Here is a 22,684-nt window from a genome sequence, read left to right on the forward strand (position 1 = left end):
TCCGCCGGTAGTACGGGCCTGCTCTTCCTGCGTCAAGGGCTCGTTACCGGCACCCCTGCCAGCAGCCGCCACACATTGCTGCCTGCGTCATTTACTGCCGCCCAGCGTGGTAACGACAGCCTAGCGGAAGACAACAACCATAGGCCTATCTGCTATCTGAAGAGCACTGTTCCCCCAAAGAGACGTAGGATTCGTGGCTGTCCAAGCGACTGGGGAGCTGCTCGAACCGCCTGTCGAGTTCTCCCCTAACCCTCTGTGCCTCGCACGGTCTCGGGCGCCGGTCAAGGACGGGGAAGGTTGAGCCTGTTCAAGTCCGCCCTCAAAGCCGAGTTGTAGTTCCTTTGAAATGCCAAGCTTGGTTTCACGGTGTGTTCAAGGCCTGCATCTGCTCGTCGATGCTGTGCGTCCACGCCCGTTTTGTGCGCTGCATGCATTCTCGCCCGTTGCCCATGTAACGACGAACGAGACTGCGGAGGAAAATTGTCTCTGTGCTTGAGCAGTTTCAAGCTTTGACACGGCGGACCCTTCCAGACGACAGCGGATGCCCGGACAGAGTGTCTATTCTCTACTTCAGGTGCTTAGGCCTGCTGCTGTGGTGACTTCTTTCTGTGTAGGCGACGCGCCTGCTTCGGTTGCATGTCTCGCATTGAACAGTGCCGAGAATGCCGAGTTGCGACGAGCGAACTGGGCACGGCGCCCCGTGAACCTGCTTTTCACGCGTTTCTCCCTTAATTCGTTGACTCGCAAAAGGAAAGGCCGACTGCAGCGCGTGTAGTGTTTTAGGAAACACCCCGTTCTTCTAGCGCTGGTTGACACGCAAGGTGTGCCGCGCAGGCCCGTACATTTCTTTGTCGGCGCTCGCAACACACGACTCGCAGACGTGAAACGTGTTGTCACCCCGCTGCGCCCACCCCGCATGGCCCTGGCATTCTTCTGCTCACTCGCCGCCGCGTCGCGTTTTTTTTCTTGCGCAGACTCCCGGTCGCCGCCGCTCACGCCAGCCCCGGCCGAACATCAACCCTACGCGTGGTCGCTGGAGGTGCAGCAGCTTGTTCACCATGCATTTCGTGGCGAATCGGCGGTTCTGAATGCGAGAGTTTTCGCGGATGGATGATAAGCAAGCACTTATGTGAATACACCAAAGAGGCGCTTTTTCGCTACGCGCTCTACCTCCGGCCTTCTCTGATGTGCATCCCGACGCGCATGCAGCGCCTCTCAAAAGCCTTCTAATCGCGACACATAAAGAACACAGCTCCCTCGTCAGCAGCGACTGCATGTGTTCTGCGCCGTTTGGCGGCGACAGGAGCTGCGAAGAGAACTCAGCAGGAGCGGGGCGGTTGCGCGCCTGTGACTCTCAGCCCCGAGCGAGAGTAGACCAGGGCGGCACACAGAAGAAAGCCGGAAAGGCGGACAACGGAGGCAGACGGAGTCCAGAATTCCCTAAAATTTGAAACGGCAAACGCGAGGGGTTCCTGGAGAAAGCCAAGAAATCCGACGAAAAGGAGGAAAGGACGGAATTGCTTGCTGCGCGACTTGAAGGCGACCTGCGCATGCCGGAGTTTCGGGAACGGGAGAGGCGTCGCCTGAGGAAAGCCTAGACCATAGACCTCGCTTTCGAAGGCCCAGAGGCGTGGCAGTCCGCTTTGTTTCGCTGGAAGGCGACTTTCCGCTCCCTGGAAGTCGAAGGAAAGAGTCTCAGACCGTCTGCCGGAAGAGAGTCTCGCAGTCAGCTGGCAAGATGAACCCCGGGGGTCCGTCGCCGCTTTCTTTGGCGGGGGATGCGGAGCTTTCAGGTTCCTATCCGGCCGGCATCGTGGTCGACGCGTCCTTCCTCTCCACGTTCGTGGCTTCCTTCTTCGTCATCATGTGCTCGGAGCTTGGCGACAAGGTGCGTGACCCTGTTGTTCTTGCTTGAGTGGACGGTGATCGCCCTCTTCCGCTCTCGTGTATCGTTTTTACGTGCCTGCCTGACTTCCCCTTGACTCGCGCTTCCTTCTCGGCGGCCGTCCCGCTGTGGGTGCCTCTTCTCCATACGTGCGCGTGGCTCGCCTCGTCAAATCGCTCTCTTTTCATCCATCGTCTGTCGCACGACCCCCCCACTCCCGCCCGCCACCCCCGCGGGTGCGCGTTCCCGCTCGACGCTCCAGCAGAATGATCCCCCGAGTTTTGCCTCTCTTGTGTCTTGTAGAGCGACCTCAGAGTTCTGCGGTGGCAAGCGCGATACGTCCGCATTCCTTGATCGCTTAGAGGCAGATGATCTCTTTGCTTTGCGCCAGCGCGAATAATCCGTAGAACCCGTGGTAGCAGTAGACCCGCGCATGCGTCAGTCCGCAGGGGATTTTTCGTGTCCTGCTTTGTCGTCGGTTTCGCGCCCTCCGCGTCTGCACCGGGTGGCGCTCCCCATACACCGTGAACGCCGTTTTCCATCTCGACACACCAGGCGTCGTTTGACGTATCTCGGGGCGTTGCCGCAGGGGTTGAAGTTCCGTTTGCGTCGCTCTGAATCGTTCCCTCCTGGCGTGAGCACGAGGCGCCAGTTGAGGGAACACCGACGGCGCCTCCGTTTTCACCTAGGTCGCAGCTCTCGCGTTGTCGCCTTCTGTCGCTTCTGTGTGTCGCTGTGTCTCTGTTTGCTTGTCTGCCTGTCTGTGTTCGGCTCATCTCCACGGGGGCGGAGTCATCCAGCAGACTGGGAGGCGAGCCCGCCACGCGTCGCAAGCGCATGCCTTTTCGACCTCGAGGTCGGCTTCGGCTTCGTGTGCGGCGCGCTTTGCAGACGTTTTTAATCACGGCGCTACTGGCCATGAAGGAGGGCAACGCGGTCTACGTCTTCATCGGCTCGATCTCCGCGTTGTGGCTGATGACGGGTCTGAGCGCCGCGGGAGGCGTGCTGCTCCCCACGCTGCTCTCGGCCGAAGTCACGCACTGGATTATGATTGCCATGCTGACGATCTTCGGCGTGAAGATGCTCATCGAAGGATTCTCTACAGACGACGGCGGTGAGTTGGAAGCCCATGCGGCGGCGCCGGAGGCCACAGCGCCGAGAGGACGAGCGGCCCTCTCGCGCCGGAGTTTGGGTTCGTCGACAACCGCAGCCTCACGGGCAGCATTCGGCGGCTCAGACGCGAGGGGGGGGAGAAGTGGGGAAGGGGCTTCCTGCGCCCGTTCGCTGTCCTGTCCCCGACGCAGAGAAGTGGCTTTCCTGGCGGCGAACAGCGCGGGCGCGGACAGCGTCTCCGACTCTTGAGCGCCGCTCTCGCATCGCGGAGCAGGGCCTCTGGCGCCGCGTTTCTGCCTCACGCCTCTCTTGGCCTCCAGAGTGGAGTTATGGACGACTCGTGTCCCCCCACGGGTCTCCGGATGAGGTTTGCCTCCCGGCCGCGGACTCGCATGGGTCTGCGCGTTCGTGGTCTGCTGTGCGTCGTCCAGAAACCGGCGAAGAAATGTCGCGTCTCGAGAAGGAGCTCGCCATCAAGAAGGACTCAGAGGGGACTGATACGGAGATGAAAACCCGCGCCCAAGAGAAAGGCGCCGAGGACGCTGCCGGCTTGTCGCACCTCGACGGAGACGGCCCTCTAGCTCGTGAGTGGACCCAGGTTGCGCCGGTTCGCTGGCCTTCGTGCGGTTTCGCTTCCGCGCCGGCGCCCGATATCTCACGCGTGGAAACGCTTGCTGCCCTCGTGTTGCAGCGTGTGTCTGCAGGTGTCTCGGCGTTTGCGCGGGGTGTGTCCTCAGTCTGTGCAAATCCTCCGCGTGCCTCGCAGCCACAGAGTGCCTCAATCTGGCGCTCAGGCCCCGAGCTGGCGTTCCGTTTGCCGTTCTGCGGACGCGCTTTGCATTGCTATCTCCTTCTGTCGTGGTGTGTCGGCTACGCGCACGCGTGCCTCGATGCCTCTTCTCACGTCGGCTGTCGGCGCCTCCTGTCTGAGGGCGACTTGCGCCGCGCAACCGTCGTACGGGTTTTTGGATGGGACGACTCTACGGTTTTTCTCGTTTCCATCTTGCCTCCTTTGTGCGCCGGCTCTCACGTTGTCCCTGTTTTCCAGGCCACGGCGGCGCGCCCGCCGCCGCCGCGCCGACGACGACGAGCGAAGAGACGGAGGACGAGGAAGCGCGGAGGACGCTCAAGAGCGGCGAGGCGACCGCGCGGGACGTGCTGCGATCGCCAGAGACGGCGTCGCGAGGCGTGTTGTGTCGAGCCGGATGCGCCGTTGCCGCCGCGATTTCGTCACTCGTGAACCCGGTTTTTCTGCAAAGCTTCGGGCTGACTTTCGTCGCTGAATGGGGTGATAGGTCCCAAATGTCTACGTTCGCGCTGGCCGCGAGCCGAAACGTGGCGGGAGTCTTTGCGGGTAAGTCAAGGCGATGGCGTGCCTGAAAGAGCCGACACGCTGGGGTCTGCCTCTGCGTAGCCCCGTCTCTGGGGAGGCGTCCACAGGCGCCTGTTTCTAGCTATATCCATAGATCTACATATGTGTAAGTATGCATTCACATGCTTGTTGCTGTCCACAGCGGTAGTTACGTAAGCGGATGCAGGTGCGAGGCGCCTCGCGCAGGTTGGATACTGTAAAACGCGAAAAAAATCCCAACCGCTCTACTTCGCGGCTCCCACTCCCCCTCTCCCCTCCATCTGTGCCTCTCTCGGGATCCGCAGGCGCGGCCGGCGGCACCTTGAACGCGTTTCTCGCGTCTCGGTTGTAACTGACTTCATGTGGATGCAGGCGCTGCGCTGGGACACGCCCTCTGCACAGCGTTGGCGGTTATCGGCGGAAAAGTTCTCGCCGCACGCATCTCCGAGCGCTTGGTCTTGCTCGCTGGAGGTACGCTGCGGGGAGAAAGTCGACACAGCACCCAACTCCGCGGGCACTCTTTAGTCACCTGCTTCTGTGCTGTGAAACCCCCGACCGGAGCTGTGCGTGAGGCCGAGAGGCGTTGGCTCGCTCGCTCTGTGTTCGGTGGCAGGATCATGCGTTAAACGACCTCAGCAGCACAGCGCCTAGCTTCTACAGTGACGACGTGCTTGCACTTTGCTCTGTTGTTTCTAGTAGAGGCGCAGCTGGCGTGCAGTTGCGTCTCCGCCTCGCAGCGTCGGTCCCTCAGCGGCGTTCGGCTTTCGTTTGGACTGTGCCTCCCAGGCGTGATGTTCATCCTCTTTGCCATCTTCGGTGCGGTCTTGGACGTGTGAGGCGCGGCGCCTCGCCCGGCAATTCAGACGAAGAACTTCCATCGCATTCTGTCTGTTCTAACGCCGCGTCATTTGTCTCTGGGGCTTCGCCTCCTAGGGGCGCGGCTGCCGCCTTACGTTCTCATTTATTGGAAGACGGATTCGTTTGCGCAAGCCCCGTCCTCTGGGGTATTCAGTGCCCATCCTTCCCCCCCGATGCGTGTTTGAGGGTATGGTCGCCGCGTCGCGCTTCTTGGTCGTCGGGTGCAGTTTCACTCCATTTGTGAGTTCGTTTCGGTGAGTAGGTATTTCGTTTTTCGGTGTTTCCGCGCTCCGGTGGAAGCAGGAATCGACTGGGGAGCGACGCCCACCGGCACTCCGTTCGGCGCACCTTCGTTTCTCGCCCTCCAGGGCTCCAGTTCAGTCTTTCCTCTCGCCGGCCTCCGCGAAGGCGAGGCGGCAGAAATCGCTTTTCGTCTCCTGGTTGACGAGCAGCTCGTGTCCAGTCGGTCGCGGGCCTGGCTCTCAGGCCGATCCCCGCCCTGTCGCGCGTGCTGCTCATCATTCAGCGACGTGGCAGCTTCAGATTGCCGATGCCTCGTCTTATCTGTCGCTTTTTTTTCTGGGTTTGCGTTATCTCTCGGGCATGTGCTCAGAGGGAAATGTGTAGACTGCGATCCGGCTCTCAGGCACGGATCCTACAATAGCCGCCTGCGCGGGACCACCTCATTGCGCGCGGCCGCGCCCGTTCTTCTCTCGTTCATCTTTTTCGCGACCCTGCGGTCTCTGCTTCTGTCTAACAGTGCGTCGTCACCCAGTCAGGGTTTCAATCGGTTTTGTTTCAGCGCGAGTTCATGCGCGACTCGCCTCGGCGATTTCGGCAGACTGTTAGCAGAGGCGTGGAGTCCGCGCGTTCCCCCACGCTGGAACAGAACGCCAGAAAGGCGATTCCGCAGTATCTGGTTGAAAATGAACAGACATTTCGGGCTTTTGGCTCTTCTCAGAATATTCACAGGAGGCGCTTCGCTTCGGTCTCTTCGCTGCTTCGCTGCGGCTTGGACTCATAGGTCGAACGAGAGCAAAAGACACATATCCATATGTATGCATGTATGTATGGTTGCATGTATATATATATATATATATATATATATATCTTGTTCAGATATCTAATTAGTGAGAGAATTTGAAGGAAGAGAAGCACCTCGTGCTTTGTGTAAGGCGAAACGGCCAGGCACACAGCGCCACACGACCTCAGCGAAACACCGGAATGCAGCCGAAAGCGAACAAGAGCGCACACGGCACGTGGCCTAAGCACCTGTCCTTCCCTATCGCCGTGAGGGCGCACAGAGGTTGTCAATTCTGAGACCGTTTTCCGCATTGAGGTATTCTGGAGCAGACTCACCCTATTACCGCACAGCGATTGACATGTAGTAGTTCCTCAGGAGGAATCCGCGAACTGCTCGACGTGCTCGTCGGTCGCTGAGCTTTTGGCATCCCTTCACTTCTCTCTTAGGGATGATCGAGCGGTGCGGACTCGTGAAGACGAAGCCCGTTTTGGATTGCCATGGCGCACCCGACTGCGAGAGGACGTGCATTTGGGCTTGAGGGCGACGCAGCTGTTTTGTGTCCCTTCTTCAACAAATTACGGGGAGGCTGCGTTCCACTATTGGCTTCACACACCTACCTGCATGCGACTACGATATACAACTCCATCGATACTCCACCTGAACACGGTTTAGTTCCACGTGCTTTTTTGCGTGCAGACTACTCCACTGGCCTCTCTCCCAGTGCCTGAGGAAACCCCCCTCGACGAGGAGACCACTGTTTTGTTAAGACTTGTAGCATGTACAAGTTCTATAATGCCAAGCAAATCAAAAGGTATGTGATGCAAGATCTTTACAGAACGCCTAGAAAGTCTTAATGAATGTAGCAGGATATTCAACCCCAACACTTTTTAGCTCCGATCCGTGTATGCCGTACATACTAACATCAAGAGGGTTGTATCGCAAACCATTGAGATGACGAAGTTATGGTTTTGGGGTTATATATTCTACACGCTAACTTTTAACACCGCATAATATGCGACCAGAACCATTCAGGTACGATGCGTAGCGGAGTTACAAACCGGTTCACTGGTATGGCGTTATCTGGGTGCGATAATACGACATGGAAGTTCCACCAGACAGCATTTATTGGTTCTGTAAACCGCAGTAGACATCAATTGAACTACGCTCTTCTAATGCTCTTAACATGGTTGTCACCGAACTTTGAATATCGTAAAGAGAGACCTTCCCGATCTAAACCAGTACTCCAGCCATGAAACGTGGAGTCTGCAATTACGCTCTCGAGTTCGAGCGTGCTGATAAGAAGAACCGCAGCGCACTAGTTCACGCGAATTTCTCCTAATCCACTCAGCTGCATGTTACACCGCTTGCTTCACTTTTACCGCTCACTAGCCAGCAACGAGCAACGGCCTGCGAGTCATCTTGCAGATCGTTCTACTGAATCCAAGTTCTCGTGCGCCTTTTATGCCCTCATGTGAAGCGCATTAAGTCACCTTACTACTCTCACCTCGTCCGCGCCTGTCTCCACTGCTCTGAGACAATTCTGTCGGCGGAGCCCGCCAGCTCGTAACTCAACGAAGGCGCGTTTCACACTCAGAATTTGGGGTTTAGTATTGACTCGACTCGGCACTCCGCCGCAGGCACTTCATGCGAGCGAAATCAATATCTTCAGGATTATTCGAACCACTAAATGTGAACAGAAGACGCAAGTTCGGCGCCTACAGTGAGTGAGTGTTCCAGGTTGTCCCAGCATCTGCCAGTCTCCGCTCCGCCGGTTACTTTTCGCTTCGGAGACAGGGGCAATGACGCCTGCAGAGCAAGGATGCAAAAAGAACTTAACTCGCACGGTTGAGTCCACTGGAAGATACAGGAGAACGCTCACAGCATCGAGCGCGTCGCGCGCTGAGATGCCTCGGCATACAGACAAGCCTGCCGCGCCCCTATAGCCAAAGCACCTCCCGCACACTCGCGAGACCTCACACAGCCCTGAGCCGGGCTAACACAGAGAAGGCAACCCCTCACAGACGAGAGAGCTGCGAGCCAGACACATCTGACACAGCAACGCTCTCTGTAGCGGCTGCGTGGCTCAACGTCCCGCGGCGAGGGCGATCGGCGCTCGCCCTTTAGGGTTTAAGGACAGACCGTCTGAAGAGAGGCGCAAAGAAGGACTCAGCGCCTGCGAGACCTCCTCACGCGAAAAGCATCTAGTTGGAAGCAAAGGAGCCCCGAGAAGCGCTTCGCCGTCGGCGGATGACAACGTGAGACCGGAGGGGAGCGAGAACGTCGCGCACGAGGAGAATCAGAGGGAGTTCCAACAGCGAGGCCTTCGAGAACCCGACACTGGGCGGCAGCGTCGCGCAGCTGAAAAGACACACACCCGAAAACTCAGATAGACGATTTGAACGACGACCCCTATCCCAGCAAACACGCAGACACAGGGCGACAAGTAGGGAGAAGCGCGCGATATCTAGCCTATGCGAGGTGCTACTCTGGGCGCATCCAGGCTTCGACGTGCGTCTATACAGGCGTAAATATGTATACATACCTATGTATATATGTACGTAAGTATATAAGCATATGTATATATGTATATGAGCAGATATGCATGCAGTTAAGCATACGTATGTATAAAAAAATAGATACAGATGCTATATGTATGCGCATCTATATGAATGCGGACAAATGGAGAGACGGACTAGGGCCTTCGATGCGCGCGACGTTCGGCGCCTTGCAGAGGGCAACGCGCTCCACCCCCACGCGAGCCCAGCAGAGAGAAAGGGAAATCGCAGACAGCAAAATCTCGCGACTTTCTGCGCCTGAATGGCTACCGGCGAGTCCGGTCAGCATAGAAGAAACAGGGCGTTTCCCGAGCACGCGACGACCGCGCGAGACGTCCCCCCAGAGGAAGTCGCAGGTCGCTCACATTTCCTTGAAGTCTTTATAGGAAATGAACTCGTCGCGGCGCTGGAGCGCCTGCTTCCAGGGGCCTTCTTCGGTCGCGGCGATTTCGCGCGTTTTGGCCTCTCTGTTCTCATCTCCGCGCTCACAGCGCCGCTCTCTCCCTTCCCAGGCGTCGAGCGGCGTCGCCGGGCGCCGCGAGGAGGCGAAGTAGGACGCGGAGGGCGCGGAGGAAAGCTTCTCGCGGCTGCTGCCCTCAGCGGCCGTCGCACTTCGCGAAGCCGGGGAAGTCTCGCTGGGCGCGGCGCGCGACGGGAAGCCATACTTGAACGCAATCGACGCCCGAGAAGGCTGCAGCGGCAGCGCGCTGGCGCGCCGCAGATGCGAGAACAGCTGCCGCGTCGTGTGCAGCGCGATGTCGTCAATCTGAGGCGCAGAAACGAGGGAAACGTCGCAGACACGTGCCTCTCCACGGCGCCTGCGCCGGCCGTAAGAAGGGCCGCACTGCAAGATGCACGCACCGCATCCGCGCGGCTGATTATTACATTCGTACGCGAGCATGTAAATGTGCAGAGACAAACTGAGGCCGCGAAAGCTGATTCACACGCACAGAGCAACCCGCCGCGACTCTTGAAAAAATGACTTCCGAACCACCAACCAATAGATTTATATATATATATATATATACATATTTGAACGAAGAAGCGACTATATTCTCCAGAGCACGCATTGAGGACGTAAAAATTCAAAACGACTCCGGAGGTCGCAAAGAGCGACACTAGCGGACACTGGCGGATGCCGACGAGAAACTCGCGGCTGGCCGCAGGAGAGAGGGGCAGACGCGGTCGGCGGCAAGCAAAAGGACAGAACGAAAGAAAAATCGGTTTCGCGGCGGCGCGCAGACGCACCGTCGTAAAATCGAGAGACGCCTCCTTCAGCTGCGACACGACAGACGGCGTGAGGATGACTGAAAAAGACAGAGGTGCACACCACACACTCAAACATTCAGAGAGGCGCTCAACAAAACCGGGGGTCGAGGTTGGTTGCGAGCATGGAAACACGCGCGACGCCGCCGTGGAGACTGAGTGTAAAGCGTCAGCGCCCTCCATGAGGAAACAGAAGACACTTTCGGCGACTGCGAAAACGACGCTGACTGCTGCTGACAGAAGACTCGAAACTCACGGAGACACAAGTGGAAGACGACTAGGCGTCTTCAGAGGCCAGGGAAAGCTGCACGCTCAAGGCCAGGTGGAGTAACAGTTTTGAGGACTCTCTCCGCTACAAGCGAAGCGACGCCAAAATGAACCACTCTCTCCGACCTTGACGGCTGCTTTGAATCGTGAGACCCTCACCCTCGTGTATCGGATTCACGTTCTCGCGGTTCATGTCCGCCACGCAAAAAGCACCAGCAGCACAATGCTTAGCGGCATTCTTAATATAACGCTGAACCCTACGCAAAGGAACGAACGTGAAACGTAGCGACGCTGACCTCGATAGATGAAGCAGAAAACCTCCATGACTTCATCGAAGTGCAGCCGCCGGCAGCCGCGTCGGTCAAACAGCTCAAACAAAGCTGAAAAAATTGCCCCAGAGAAAGCCAAGCGCATTGCCAAAGACAATCACACTCGCCAGAGAGACTCAGGCAACGCCCGCAAAACCCCCGCAACTGAATTTCCCTCCTCCTGCTCGCGCCCACGGTCAGACAGGTACAGGTAGGTGCGTTTAGAGCTGCGGGAGACAAACGCGCTTCAGACTTTCCGGCTTGAAGCTGCAGATCAACACCCGACTATACATGCATATCTATCTATGTCTATCTATATCTATCTATCCTTATGCATGTCGATATACCTATATCTATCTACGATTACGTTGGCGACCAGGAGCAGAAGCCTTGGTTGCAACTGTGGGAGATATGCGCGGAGGAAGAAGCGAAGCGCGGAAGCCCGACGCCTGCCTACCCTTAATTCGATCGTCGTGACTCGCGCGACAGAGCTGCGGCAGGCCGCGCACGGCCTCAAGCAGGTCGATGATTTCGTTGTTGCTCTTATCGAGAAAATCAAACGCCTCTGTGGAGACACACACGCAAATTACAGATAGAGAAAACAAAAACGCATTCTTCCTCTCCTCCAGCGGGGAAGGGGAGCGGGGGGCGGAGACCTCAACGCATACCCGTCGCTACGTTTGAGAGCCGCGAGGGGACGTGCAACGCGGCGAGCCGTCTTGTGTGCTGAGTCCCGCTGCCTGGGCAATCCCCCACTCTGCACCGCTGAAGAGTGCGGACTTACGATGAAGAACTTCGTCAGAAACGCGCTGCGAAGGAGACACCAGGCCGGCAGCAGCAAGCAGCTGCTTCACCGTATGGACGAAACCGTCGCGCCAGACATACATGCCCGGATAGGTGTCGACCAGCGTTCGGAGGACTGCGCAGACAGTGGCAAAGAAGGTGGTGGAAGCCCCAGTCTCTACGCACAGACAGACCTATCGTGCATTCGCCTCACGCGGACACCCATAGACGCCGTCAAAGGCAGCTCGCGCGTTCACACCGAGCCGCGGCCTTCGAGGGAAGCGCGTAAACGCTTGCTCTCTGCCACCTCTCTCTGTATAAATATATATATATACTCAAGAGGGAAGCGCGTCTCGAGAGATTCACCCGGTTTCTAAAGACACAGCGAGCCGCCACGCCGTCTCGCCTTGCGCTGCGTGAAGAAGACCATGGACACGCATCTCGCAAGGCAATCGCGCGGAGGCACGCACGACACACACGGATACCATTATGAAGCAGACATCGGAAACTATCTGAGGTTCGGGGCTAGCCGGGGGCACGCGACTCATGCAGGCCCATACGAAGGCCACGGCGGTGTGAAAGGAGCAGCGCGGTCAGGGATGAGTTAGGGTTTAGGGTTTACGCTGCAACACGAGACAGCCCGCTTACCCGTTTGCACAGGCAGGAAAACGAGCTTTGAGTCGCGCCTGAGTTTTTCCAAGTCCACCACAACCAGCTCTTCCGTGCCGTCCTGCGGCATCTCATCTCGCGCCTTCGACCTGCCCCAGTTCGCTTCCTGTGACTCCCCAGAAGGCCGCCCCGAGGAAGAAGCAGGTGCTGAGGGATGTGCGCCGCCGCTCGCGCGCGGCTCTGCGAGCGCGGACGCCCAGTCGTCGCCAGACGACCCCGGATTCTGATCTGCGGCCTCCGCGCCGCTGGCGACGTCCGATTCACGCCTGTTGTCTGCGGCGCGTGGCGAGGGGGGCGACGACGCGGAAGCAGACGCGGCGAAAGTGGGCACAAAGGAGGAGGTGGTCACGCTAGGCGAGAGGGCGAGGTCGCCGACTACATGCACGGCCTGCGGCTGCGCCGTGCGTCGCGAGCGGCAAGGCCTACACGCACAGAGCGAAGCACACGGCTGAATGAGCCTCGACAGGATGGCGTTGAGCGTCTCGCATCTATTCAAAGTACGTCTAGCGCGCGCATCCGCGACAAACGCTGCGCGGCGGCAGCTCATCTGACCACTCAAAGGGAGGGCTGCAGGCGACCAGCTGACTCGCTCGGCATCTTCAGTATACACAATTTCAGTACACACAGTATCCCCCTTCGTCTGGCGCATCGCGTTGGAGACACCATGAGTCCTCGCCTTTTAAAAACGCGCTTGCGCGTGAAACGCGGCGTTTTCGCGAGGCCTCTCGCCTGAGAAAGCCTCTACCGCTTGGGAATCCGTACTCACAACATCTCCGTGACTGGCGAGCGAGCTACCGGCCTCTCAGTCCCGCTGCTGCTGCAAGTCCCACCTCGCTGAGCCCGGTCGCGTCTGCGTTCTCACCTCTGGTTGAAGGCCTCCGCCATTTGCTGCATCAGCGTGAGCGACTCATCATCGTGAACTTGGGGCGGCAGACAAGATGTCTCGTCTTCTTGAGGCCCTTCGCGCTCTCGCGCCGGTCGCTCCGAGGCGAAGCCGCGTCGCGCGTGGGATCCAACAGCGACGCCCACGCTGGCGAGTGAACCAGCTCGCAGAAGCGTCCCCTGCTCACGTGTGACAGTCCCGCTCGGACGAAGGCGGTCGGGGGGCGAGGAGGCGACGGCGCCGCTGAGCGGGCCCGCGCGCGCACATGGGATGTCGGCAAAGGCAGCTGTGAGTGGCAGGTGAGCCAGGCATTGGTCGCGAGCGCAAATCTTCAGAGGCGACGGCACACGACGAAAAGCTGAGGAAACGAGACGCGAAGAGGGCGGAGCGACAGACGGGAGAGGAGACGACGAAGGCAGAGACTCCAGTGGACTAGGCAAGCAAGCAGAAGACGAGAGACGGCTAGCGAGCGGCGAGCGAGACAGACTGTAGAACGCAGAGAGCATGAAACTGTGAGATGGAGAATGACGCGAGGGAAACCGCTTGAACAAGGGCCGTAGCGCGACGCCAGCTTGCCGAGCACGAGACTGCGGAGGGAAACCAGAGACATGAGACCTTTGACAGATGCCACTCCTGAATGTGCGCGGGACCTCCCGCGAGGAGGCGAAACAAGGAAGTGAGGCAGTAAGCCTCTTGGCAGCAGATGCCGCCGACGCTTTCATGGCGCAGAGTGAAGACGAAAGCGTTTAGGTAAATGGCAAGAAACCCGCGGGAGTCCAGGCGGCGTCAGAAACAATGAGGCAAGGCGGATAGCATGCGAGTAGCGGACGGCAGCCGAAGAAACAGAACTGAGGTGGCATGAGGGAGCTAAGACCGAGAGCGAGTTGGCGAAGGGGGGGACGACGACGCGAGTGTGGAGGCGGAGAAACAGGTGTTCGACTGCGTTCAGGCTCGGTCTCGACCAGAAAAAAAACAGAAAGACTGCTAGTTGTCACGAAAAGAGGTGAGACATGGCGACGCGACGGGAAGCCCCACGGGAAAGTCGCGACGCGCCTGAGCTTCCGAGGAATCCTCCGCGACGACAGAAAAAGGGCTCCGTTTTGTTGTATCCGCGGAAACGCGAGAGCGACACGGGGCTTACCGGACACAAGAGACAAAGACGAGCTTAGCGTAGGACGAAGACCGAAAAGTATGAGAAAACAGCGCCTAAGGAAGTGAACCTGCTGCGCGCTTGCTTTCGGGACGTGACTCGCCTGTAAATACCGCGGAACGGGTTGACTTCTCCCGTTGTGTTGTTTTTCTGCAGGGCCTACTAGCGCCGTGACACCTCGCTACCGCTCTCAAGACCTACACATAGCCCCGAGTGAGCATTCCGATGCGAAGGCACGAGCACTGACGGATATCCTAGATAGCGACTTCGATACGCGACTCGTGCCAGATGGAATCTCGCGTGTACGTACAGCCGCGGGCACGGAAAGAATCAACGAAACAGGGATGCAGACGCGGTAATATACCGAAATTTCACCTCCTTCCCCTGTCAAAGGACGACGCAACGAACGTTGTTCAGCCAGCTGCGGAAACAAAAAGCCGCGGTTCGGTGGAAAACTTCAAAAACGTCACGAGTCCGCGGCTAGCATTTGCCAGCGCAAAAGTGGCTTCAAGGACTCAACCTTGTCTCGCCGCTACGTCTCGACATATTCTCCGGAGGAAACGAATAGCAACAAGGGCAATGCAACTACACCACAAGTATGCAAAAGGGAGAGATTGAAATACAACTCCTTCGCTAAAAAAGATACCTACAGAGGAAACGTGGCGGCAAACACGGACTCACGCTACTATGGTTCTGTGTGCCTGAATGAGAACGGAGCCCCATAGCACACGAGCCGATCGACACGGTCAAGCGTCTTATAGAGGGGCATGCCAGACCCCCCTAGAGGAGCCGCTGCTCGTAGCAAAGACACGGATTTCTCGCGAGCGTGCAGCTTGTGGGCTCTTTGAAGCCATTGCATTTCTTTCACATGTGCGAATTTCGTTTGTTTCGCTCGTTGCACGACGGTGGCGTTTGAAGACGCCACGCAGCGGCTTTGGCGCCTTCGAGCAGTGCAAGTGAAATGAGAAAAGCCGTTCCTTTTGCCACAGCGAAGCTTGTTTTTGCGCTAAGGAAAAGAGGGCGTGAGAGCGACGCGCAAGGAATCTCCGGGATCCGGATCCATCGTGGCATTGGCGTTGCTGTACGAGCATCCTCGAGTCGTCTTCATCGTTCGCTGGGAAGCACTGTTTTTTCGGGCGGTCTGGAGAAATCCACGAGAAAATTCGGATCGCGAGACCACGGCTGCTCAACTTCCTGATGTAGACATCGGTGTGCCTTCTCTCACGCCCGCCACGTCTTCCGCATTCGGTCGTTTCTGCGTGTGTTGGCGCATTTCACAGCGAAAGAAGGAAACGAAGTCTCCTTTGCGGCAAGAAAGAAAGTGCGTTGCACGCGGCTCTCGCTTGGCCTCTTCTGCCAGGCCTTGGTGCTCCGCAGCTTGCCTCGCGGACGAGTTTTTCGCAGGTGTCGACGAAGTGCAGCCCCGTCTCTCTCGACTGCGCTTGTCTCCTCGCAACGTTTAACGGCGGAATCGTTCGAATCCTGCAGTGACTGAAAACTGAGAGCGTCGCTGAGAAGGTGACGAGGGCGGCGCGCCCGCGGGTCTCGGATTTGTGTCTAGTTTCTCGAGGGCGCGATTCGCTTCGGCAGTCAACGCAACGCTTTCTCGTTCGCGGACTACCGCCACAGGAACGCGTGCAGCTCCCGACGTCATCCGCGTCGCAGCTCGCATTTTTCTGTCTAAACAGCTGTCTCCACGCGTTCTCCCCCAGGTCGTGACTCATCCTGCGGTGTCTTCCTGACTGCTCCTTCAGTTTCAGCTTCCCTCGCGGGCGCAGACCTGAGCGACACACCTTCCGCCTTCCTCTTTCTCTGCGCAGCCTTGCCATCCTCCGGCCTCTTCTCTGTTTCCCTGCGCCTTCTTTCGCTGCTGCCGCAGGGCTGTCTCCATTCTTTAGCGTCTGGTCTACCTTCCCGCCTCGCCGCGCGTGCCACTGCACCGGCGCGAGCAGCCTGTGTTGGTCCCTCTGGATTATCATAAACGGTCCCTTAAAGGCACCATGTCGCGGCCTTCGCCTTCTCCGCGTCGCGGGCGCTCGAGCAGCGCGCCGCGCCAGGGCAGCAGAATCTTCGTCGCGAATCTTCCGCTCGACGTGACTGAAAGCGAAGTCGAAGACCTGTTCTACAAGGTAAGAAACCTTGTCATGTGAGCCCACGTGCCTTTCCCACGCGGCGGCGGCAAAACATCGACGCCACCTGCGCAGGTAGCTAGCCGTAGCTTGTGTGATGAAGCCTCTGCATCGTCTTCTGCAGGCGAGAGAGTTGTGCCCGTGCCCGCAGCCATGTAAGTTCGTCGATATGCAGAGACCTTTTCGTTTCTGCATCGATGTTGCTGTCCGTCGATGGAATCGCTGGAGGCGGGGAGCGGGTGAGATGTTCGCTGCGGTAGCGGAGGAGCATGTTGCCCTGCTGTCGAGGCTGTCCGCTTCAGAGGAAGGGCGCCGCGACGACGAGAGTGAGATCTATTCGCGTTTTGTGGCGTATGCATCTGGTGCCAACACACGGAAGAAGAACAGATAGCGATCACCGTCTACATGCGGCTGCTCCGCTGTGAAATACTTATGGCAGAGTCGCGCAGCGCCTGTGAGAAGCGGAAGAGCCATGCGCTGGGTGCTGCGGTGTGTGTCTTCAGTTCGGGAAAATCGAGGATATTGAACTTCGGCGCGATCGCGCGGCAGACTCTACGATTGCCTTCGTTCAGTTCGCCGACTATAAGTAAGTCTTTCTCACGAATCGCGCAGTCGCGCTCTCTTTCCGTCTACTGTTCCGCATCCGAGGCCGTTCTCGTCTACTCGTGAAACCATAAGACTTTGCATGCGTGCTCACAGTTGCTGCTGCCTTCGCATATTGGCCGTCCTGCGTTGAGCGGGAACTCATGGCGAATTCAAGGCGCGGCGGCAAGCAGACTTGGGTCTTCTCGGCATCCATATATATATGCATATAGAGATATACAGATATGCAGGTGTTCATACACAGCCATACATAGTCATATATATATATATATATATATATGTATATATATATATATATACTGAGGCGCATGTGTCCGGGACTCACACTTGTACGCGTATATCGGTTATCTGTACATATGGACATGCAGGACTACACGTCTACGTCGCTTATAATCTTATGGTGTATGCTGTGCCTGTTGAATTCCTGTGTCTGACGCTCTCGAGGCGAGGCAACGCGCTGAAAGACAGCTCCTTCTCGACCGCGGATATTTCTGCACGGCCTAGTATCGTGTCCGCAGACCTCGCATCCCCATGAGAGCCCTACATATATATATATATATATATATCTAAACATACAGATATACAAACGTATATATATATATATATATATTCATGTAGGCGTTTGTTTGCTTGAGTCTGGGTCGGTGTTTAGAGCTGCAGACGAGGCGATTGACGGGAGAGACGGCACACGCCTGGGGTTTCATCGCATCCGCATCGAGCGCGCGCGCCAGAGACTTCGACGCTCAGGCGACTTCGGGCGAGAGCGCGGCTGGGGCAGCGGAGGGCGTGACGGCGGCGGAACTGCCTACGGGCCGCCTCGCAGGTAAACAACTCTAAACCCTATACCCCTTTGCGGCCTGTCCGAAAGTGATCGGAGCGGCGTTTGTGACACAGACGGCTGCGAGGGGATTCCGCAAAGCCCTTTCGGGTGGAGGCGAGACCTGCGTGCGTGGCGACGCTCGCTGAAGTGTCTTTTTCGCTTCTAGAAATCCACTCAAGTGAGCGCGCGGGCATCGCCTTCCCCCCTCCGCCCCCCCCCGCAGTGCGCGCCTATCTTGTGTGCGGGTCTGTGAACGCTGCGTGCATCTGACTGGCTGGTGGTGATGCAGATGGCGTTCACACGGCTGTGAGGACGGGGCTGGGCGCCTCCTCCGCAGAGGCTTCTCGCTAGGCTTGCCAACGGGCGGGAGTGACGAGGCGGCACCCGGCGCGCGAACGCTTGTCGCGCGGAGAGAATGAAAACGGAGACAGGAGAGAGAGAGGGCGCAAACGTTCAGCGGAGACGCACAGGGAACTCCGGGCAGGCGCGCGCGCGGGAACAGGCGCAAGGGGTGGAGCACGCAGCAGGCGCTGGTGGACGGCGATGCCGTGGCTCTGTGCAAAGTAAAACCAAGTTAAACGTGAAATAGATGAGGCAACTGGGCAGCAGATACGTTAGACACAGCGTGCGGACCTGCTGCCGAGCATGACTTGCCATCTATGCTAGCAAACGGATCTGACATAGCCTATACAACGCGGCTATGCGGAGAACAGGGCTACCAAGTGCCGCCCTTCGCGATACACACGCAGCGCCTACGACAGCGCGTGTCAACCTTTCGTCTTTTAATAAAGGCTGCTGTGTCGTATTCGCATGAATGCGTCTGATATCGGATGCCAATGCCTGTGTGTGAAGCTCACGTCGCGTCGCATCGGCATAAGCAACGAATGTGACTGCTGTCCATGCAGGGCTTCAAGTCTTTCCATCTGCGCGCTGCGGTAGTTTTTTCTCCCTCTTCGTTTCATCCGTCGCCCCTCCCCCCGCGTTTCACCCAGTTTCTTCCATTTTCATAGCTTTTTCGCCGTTTTTGTGTCTCCGCCTTGCCTCGGGTGCCGCCTCAGCTCGTCTGCGTAGTTGCCATGCCTTTGCGCCTTCGTGGCGATTGCGCGTTGTTCCTTCGCGGCCGGCTTCACTCTCCTCTGAGACGCCTGGGCAGCGACGCATCACGCGAAAAACGTGCGGCTCTGTCCGTCGTCGCTCTTTCGGTGTTTAAGGAGTTACGAGCGTATCCTTTGCAACAGTTGAACGCCATCTCGCCAGCGCTGTCTCCCGTTTGTATGCAGATCCGAGTTCCGCGTGAACGTCTTCGGCCTTCCCTCGACGGCGAGTTGGCAAGATCTGAAGGATCACATGCGCCGCGCAGGCGACGTCGGATACGCAAACATCGAAGGAGGCGTAAGCGGCTTCTCTGGGCAGGAGAGCTTGGATTGGGACGATCGAAGCCTCTGGACCAGCGGCAGTCCATATTTATGACATACATATATATATATATATATATATATATGTTCACAAATATACATATATAGACTGATACGAACATTACGCACATGCGAGAACAAGTATGTGTACATGCATACATCCCAGTACGTTTTTCTGCGCACATGTGAGAATTGACTGCCGGCTCAACGCTCCTAGACCATTTTCCCGATGCGAAGGAATGCTACTGGGGGTATGTGTGCATGGACGTATAACTATGTCTATCTGCAGAAGCAATGCAATTGTGGCGACTGGATGTGTGCCTATTTGTCAGGTAGGAGTAGTGGAGTACTCCAACGCGGACGACATGGACTATGCCTTGCGCAAGTTGCACGGAAGCCTCTTTAGAAACATCTTCCACACTGCGAAGATTCGCGTTGAACGCGATGTAAGCCTTGTGCGTCGTCGCGCAAACGACTGCGTGTAGACAGGGAGCCGCACACAAAATCAGCAAGCGACACTGTCCCCCGATCTACATATATATATGAGTATATATATGCGTATGTGTACGTACGCGTATTGAACAGCCTTGCCGCAGGCGTGTGAAGAGAGAGAGAGTCGCAGACATATAGGCATATAGGTGTATGTATATATGTATGTATATATGTACATCTATGCATTTGTATTGAACGTGGCTCTGCCGTAGGCGCGTAGACATGGAATCCGTAGCGCTGCGTGTGTTGCCTCTTTTGTTTTCTCCGCGCGTTTTCGCGCTCGGTCTGACTGTTTCTGTCTCCAGTTGAGCCGTGAGTTCGGCTTTCTGCCGAGCGTTTTCTTTGGCGTTGTTCGCAGGCTGGTGACGACTACGCCCCCGCTCGGCGTCGCCCGAGCCCTGGAAGAGATCGCGACAGGCAAGTCGATTTCTCGCGCGATCAGGCCTCGAAGTTTTTGTAGGACTGAAACTAATGGAGTTTTCGCGGGCACTTCAGAGGATCGGTGGCGGACTCTTTGGTGAGAGACCGACTGGGCGGCGCGAGACTCGAAATTGCCCGCGGGTTCCACAGGTAATGCGGAGGGGCGGCGTTTTCATGTTCTGCCTCCTCATCTTGCTTACGCCGCGGCGCCTCTAGGTTCGGCGCGGCGAAACCGGAATGCGTGCTTTTTTTCTGTCTCGTCAGATCGCGTTACCGCGGTAGCCGGTCGCCGCGTCGTGCGCGCGGGTACTCGCCTGGCGAGTTCTCCTCTCCCGAGCGGCGCCGCGCAGAAGAAGACCGCGGGAGGAGAAGGAATGAGGCGAGCAGCCTGGAGGCTGAGCGCCAGAGAAGAAGAAAAGCTGACGGCGGGGAGGAGGAGCTGAGACGGCGACGCCGAGACAGCGTAGAGGGCGACCGGCAGAAAGGGCGCGCAGACACCAGACGCAGAGACGCGAAGAGCTACGCCGCCGAGGAAGCAGAAGACAGACGGCGACGCGAGGCGAAGTCCTACTCTGATGAAGAGGATGAGCGGCGAGGGAAAAATTCGAAATCCTATTCTGATGAAGCGGACGAAGGTAGAGGAAAACGTGTGAAGTCGTACGCTAATGAAGAGAATGAGCGTCGAGGGAAAAGTGCGAAGTCCTACTCTGATGAAGAGGATGAGCGTCGAGGGAAAAGTGCGAAGTCCTACTCTGATGAAGAGGATGAGCGTCGAGGAAAAAGTGCGCAGACCTACTCTGATGAAGAAGATGAGTGTAGAGGGAAAGAGGCGAAGACGTACGTTGAAGAAGATGATGAACGACGCAGGGACGCAAAGGGCTACTCCGATGAAGACGGTGAAAGCAGAGGTGACCGGCGCGGCGTAGGAGACGCTGAGGCGAGGCGGCGGCGAGCTCCTCGGAACGCGTCTGATGAAGAGGACGGGAGCCGTCGCGTCGCCGGAGGCCCGTCGTCCGACGAAGGCGACCCCCGCAAGTGCTCAAGAGGTCTCCGTCCAGACGAGGAAGAAGACCGCCGAGGTGGCGATTTGAAGGGCTGCTCCGATGAAGAGGAAGATCGCGAGAGACGAGGGTCGTGCCACAGCCCCAGTCGCAGCGGGAGCGCGGCCTTGCGGCGTTCGTCGGGCTCGTCGCCCCGCGACGCTAGAGACTGCACCGAGTCTGTTCAGAGGAGACAGGAACGCAGCAGAGAGGAGCTACGAGGAGAGGGACGCGGCCGCGAGAAGCTCTCGTCTTCGCGCTCGCCGTCGCGAGGCTACCGCGCACGCTACGGTTACAAACGCGCGCGAGAAGACGAAGAAGACGTGATCCGGAGGCGCCCGCGGCAAGGGGACATCGACGGCGAGAATGCCCGCGAGAACGGGCGCAGGCGCGACGAGCCCAGAGACCTCGACGACGGCTGCCGCGAGGTACGCACGGACTGAGCAGCGAGGCGCTCGCTGGCATGATAGACATGAGAGCAAGGGCGGGTCTATAGCAGAAAAACCAACGAGCAGACGAAACCGCGGCGGAGAAGGCGAGTCATACTGCTGAGAGCCACCCTGACGCGTCCCGCTGTCGTGAGGAGGGGAAGAGGGGGGAGAGGGGGGCGGGTCCCGCGCCGCGCGTGAGGAGTCAAGGATGACGTGGGAAAGAATCGGAGTGACAGAAGATGTGGTACGCGGGACGACGCGGCGTTTGCTCATAGCCGGACGCGGGAAGGAAGCCGTCTGCGGCCTGTGAATCGGAGGCCGAAAAACTGGAGATAGCGAGGCGCAGGAGTGAAGAGGTAGACACACACGTCGCGAGCGGGCGGGACTTGTGCGCGTGGCTTGCTGAATCTCCATCTGGAAGGAGGAAAGGGAGCGTGGTCGCTGTTGGTCCTGCTTGGCGAGTTTCACGCCGCTCTCATGCGGCTGCCCTGAGGAGACCCCCGTGGGGCGAACGCGAGGCACGCCGCGGGCGTCTCGCTTGCGAGGCGTGCAGCACGGCAGAGTTCGGCGCATCGCCACGTTTGGCTCTTGGGCGCGGCTCGGCGTCTGCGAGCCTGCCGCATGTGTTCTAGCCCTGGAGGCTCAGGCGAGTCGCTGTGCATCGGCCGGTGGCGCGTTGTTTCGCGCGTTGGGGCCTCGCATTCGTCTGCCGTGTGTCAATTTGCAATAATGTGCGCGCGCGCGATGTGCGTTTCTCCGGGGCGTGCATAGCTCGCGTGCGCCTCAGGCTCAAGGCGGTCGTGTTTTGTCGAGTCATCTGTCACTTCCTTGCCTCCGCGGCTGTGCGTGTCGGCGTCCTTCCTAGATCTCTGTTCTTGCAGTGCTGCATGCATGTGCGCGGGTCTTGGGGCGTATGGGAGCATCTCGTACTGGCGTGCAGCGTTGAGTCGCGTCTTCTCCACTCTCGTGGCCAAACGACTACTCAGATGCTAGTCTAATCAGTAGCATCGTACTTGGAGTCATCGTCTCAACCCTAAACTGAGACAGGATTATTTATCAGCATTTTCTGGGGAGTATATTCTACGAGGTGGACTACTGGTTTAGATCTTGAAGGTCTTTGTGTACCGGATCCAAGTTCTCTAGGAAGGCGACGCGCGACGAGACGGTTTCCTGGTGTTGTCGGCGTTGTGCGCGAGAATTTGCCAACACTGCTCGTCTGTCT

General features: G+C 57.9%; 3 protein-coding genes across 3 annotated transcripts; 2 read left to right on the plus strand and 1 right to left on the minus strand.

Moving 5' to 3' along the window:
• Nucleotides 1-1,738: 1,738 nt before the first annotated feature.
• Nucleotides 1,739-5,185, plus strand: BESB_044300 (putative membrane protein C17G8.08c; the record flags this gene model as incomplete). The annotated part of the gene is made up of 6 exons (XM_029362881.1): nucleotides 1,739-1,888; nucleotides 2,777-2,999; nucleotides 3,430-3,605; nucleotides 4,097-4,352; nucleotides 4,722-4,820; nucleotides 5,136-5,185. 6 exons carry the CDS (start codon nucleotides 1,739-1,741, stop codon nucleotides 5,183-5,185), a joined length of 954 nt encoding a protein of 317 aa, XP_029220247.1.
• Nucleotides 5,186-8,432: 3,247 nt separating this feature from the next.
• BESB_044310 (uncharacterized protein) lies at nucleotides 8,433-13,684 on the minus strand (the record flags this gene model as incomplete). The annotated part of the gene is made up of 8 exons (XM_029362882.1): nucleotides 8,433-8,589; nucleotides 9,152-9,552; nucleotides 10,035-10,093; nucleotides 10,616-10,699; nucleotides 11,085-11,192; nucleotides 11,412-11,546; nucleotides 12,059-12,501; nucleotides 12,942-13,684. 8 exons carry the CDS (start codon nucleotides 13,682-13,684, stop codon nucleotides 8,433-8,435), a joined length of 2,130 nt encoding a protein of 709 aa, XP_029220248.1.
• Nucleotides 13,685-16,112: 2,428 nt separating this feature from the next.
• On the plus strand, nucleotides 16,113-21,474 carry BESB_044320 (splicing factor SF2; the record flags this gene model as incomplete). The annotated part of the gene is made up of 7 exons (XM_029362883.1): nucleotides 16,113-16,241; nucleotides 16,745-16,827; nucleotides 17,497-17,667; nucleotides 18,945-19,056; nucleotides 19,412-19,525; nucleotides 19,930-20,027; nucleotides 20,256-21,474. The coding sequence occupies 7 exons, from the start codon at nucleotides 16,113-16,115 to the stop codon at nucleotides 21,472-21,474; spliced, it is 1,926 nt and encodes a 641-aa protein (XP_029220249.1).
• Between the last annotated feature and the right edge of the window lie 1,210 nt (nucleotides 21,475-22,684).

The sequence above is a fragment of the Besnoitia besnoiti genome, chromosome III (assembly GCF_002563875.1).
Source record: "Besnoitia besnoiti strain Bb-Ger1 chromosome III, whole genome shotgun sequence".
NCBI classification, from domain to species: Eukaryota; Apicomplexa; class Conoidasida; order Eucoccidiorida; family Sarcocystidae; genus Besnoitia; species Besnoitia besnoiti.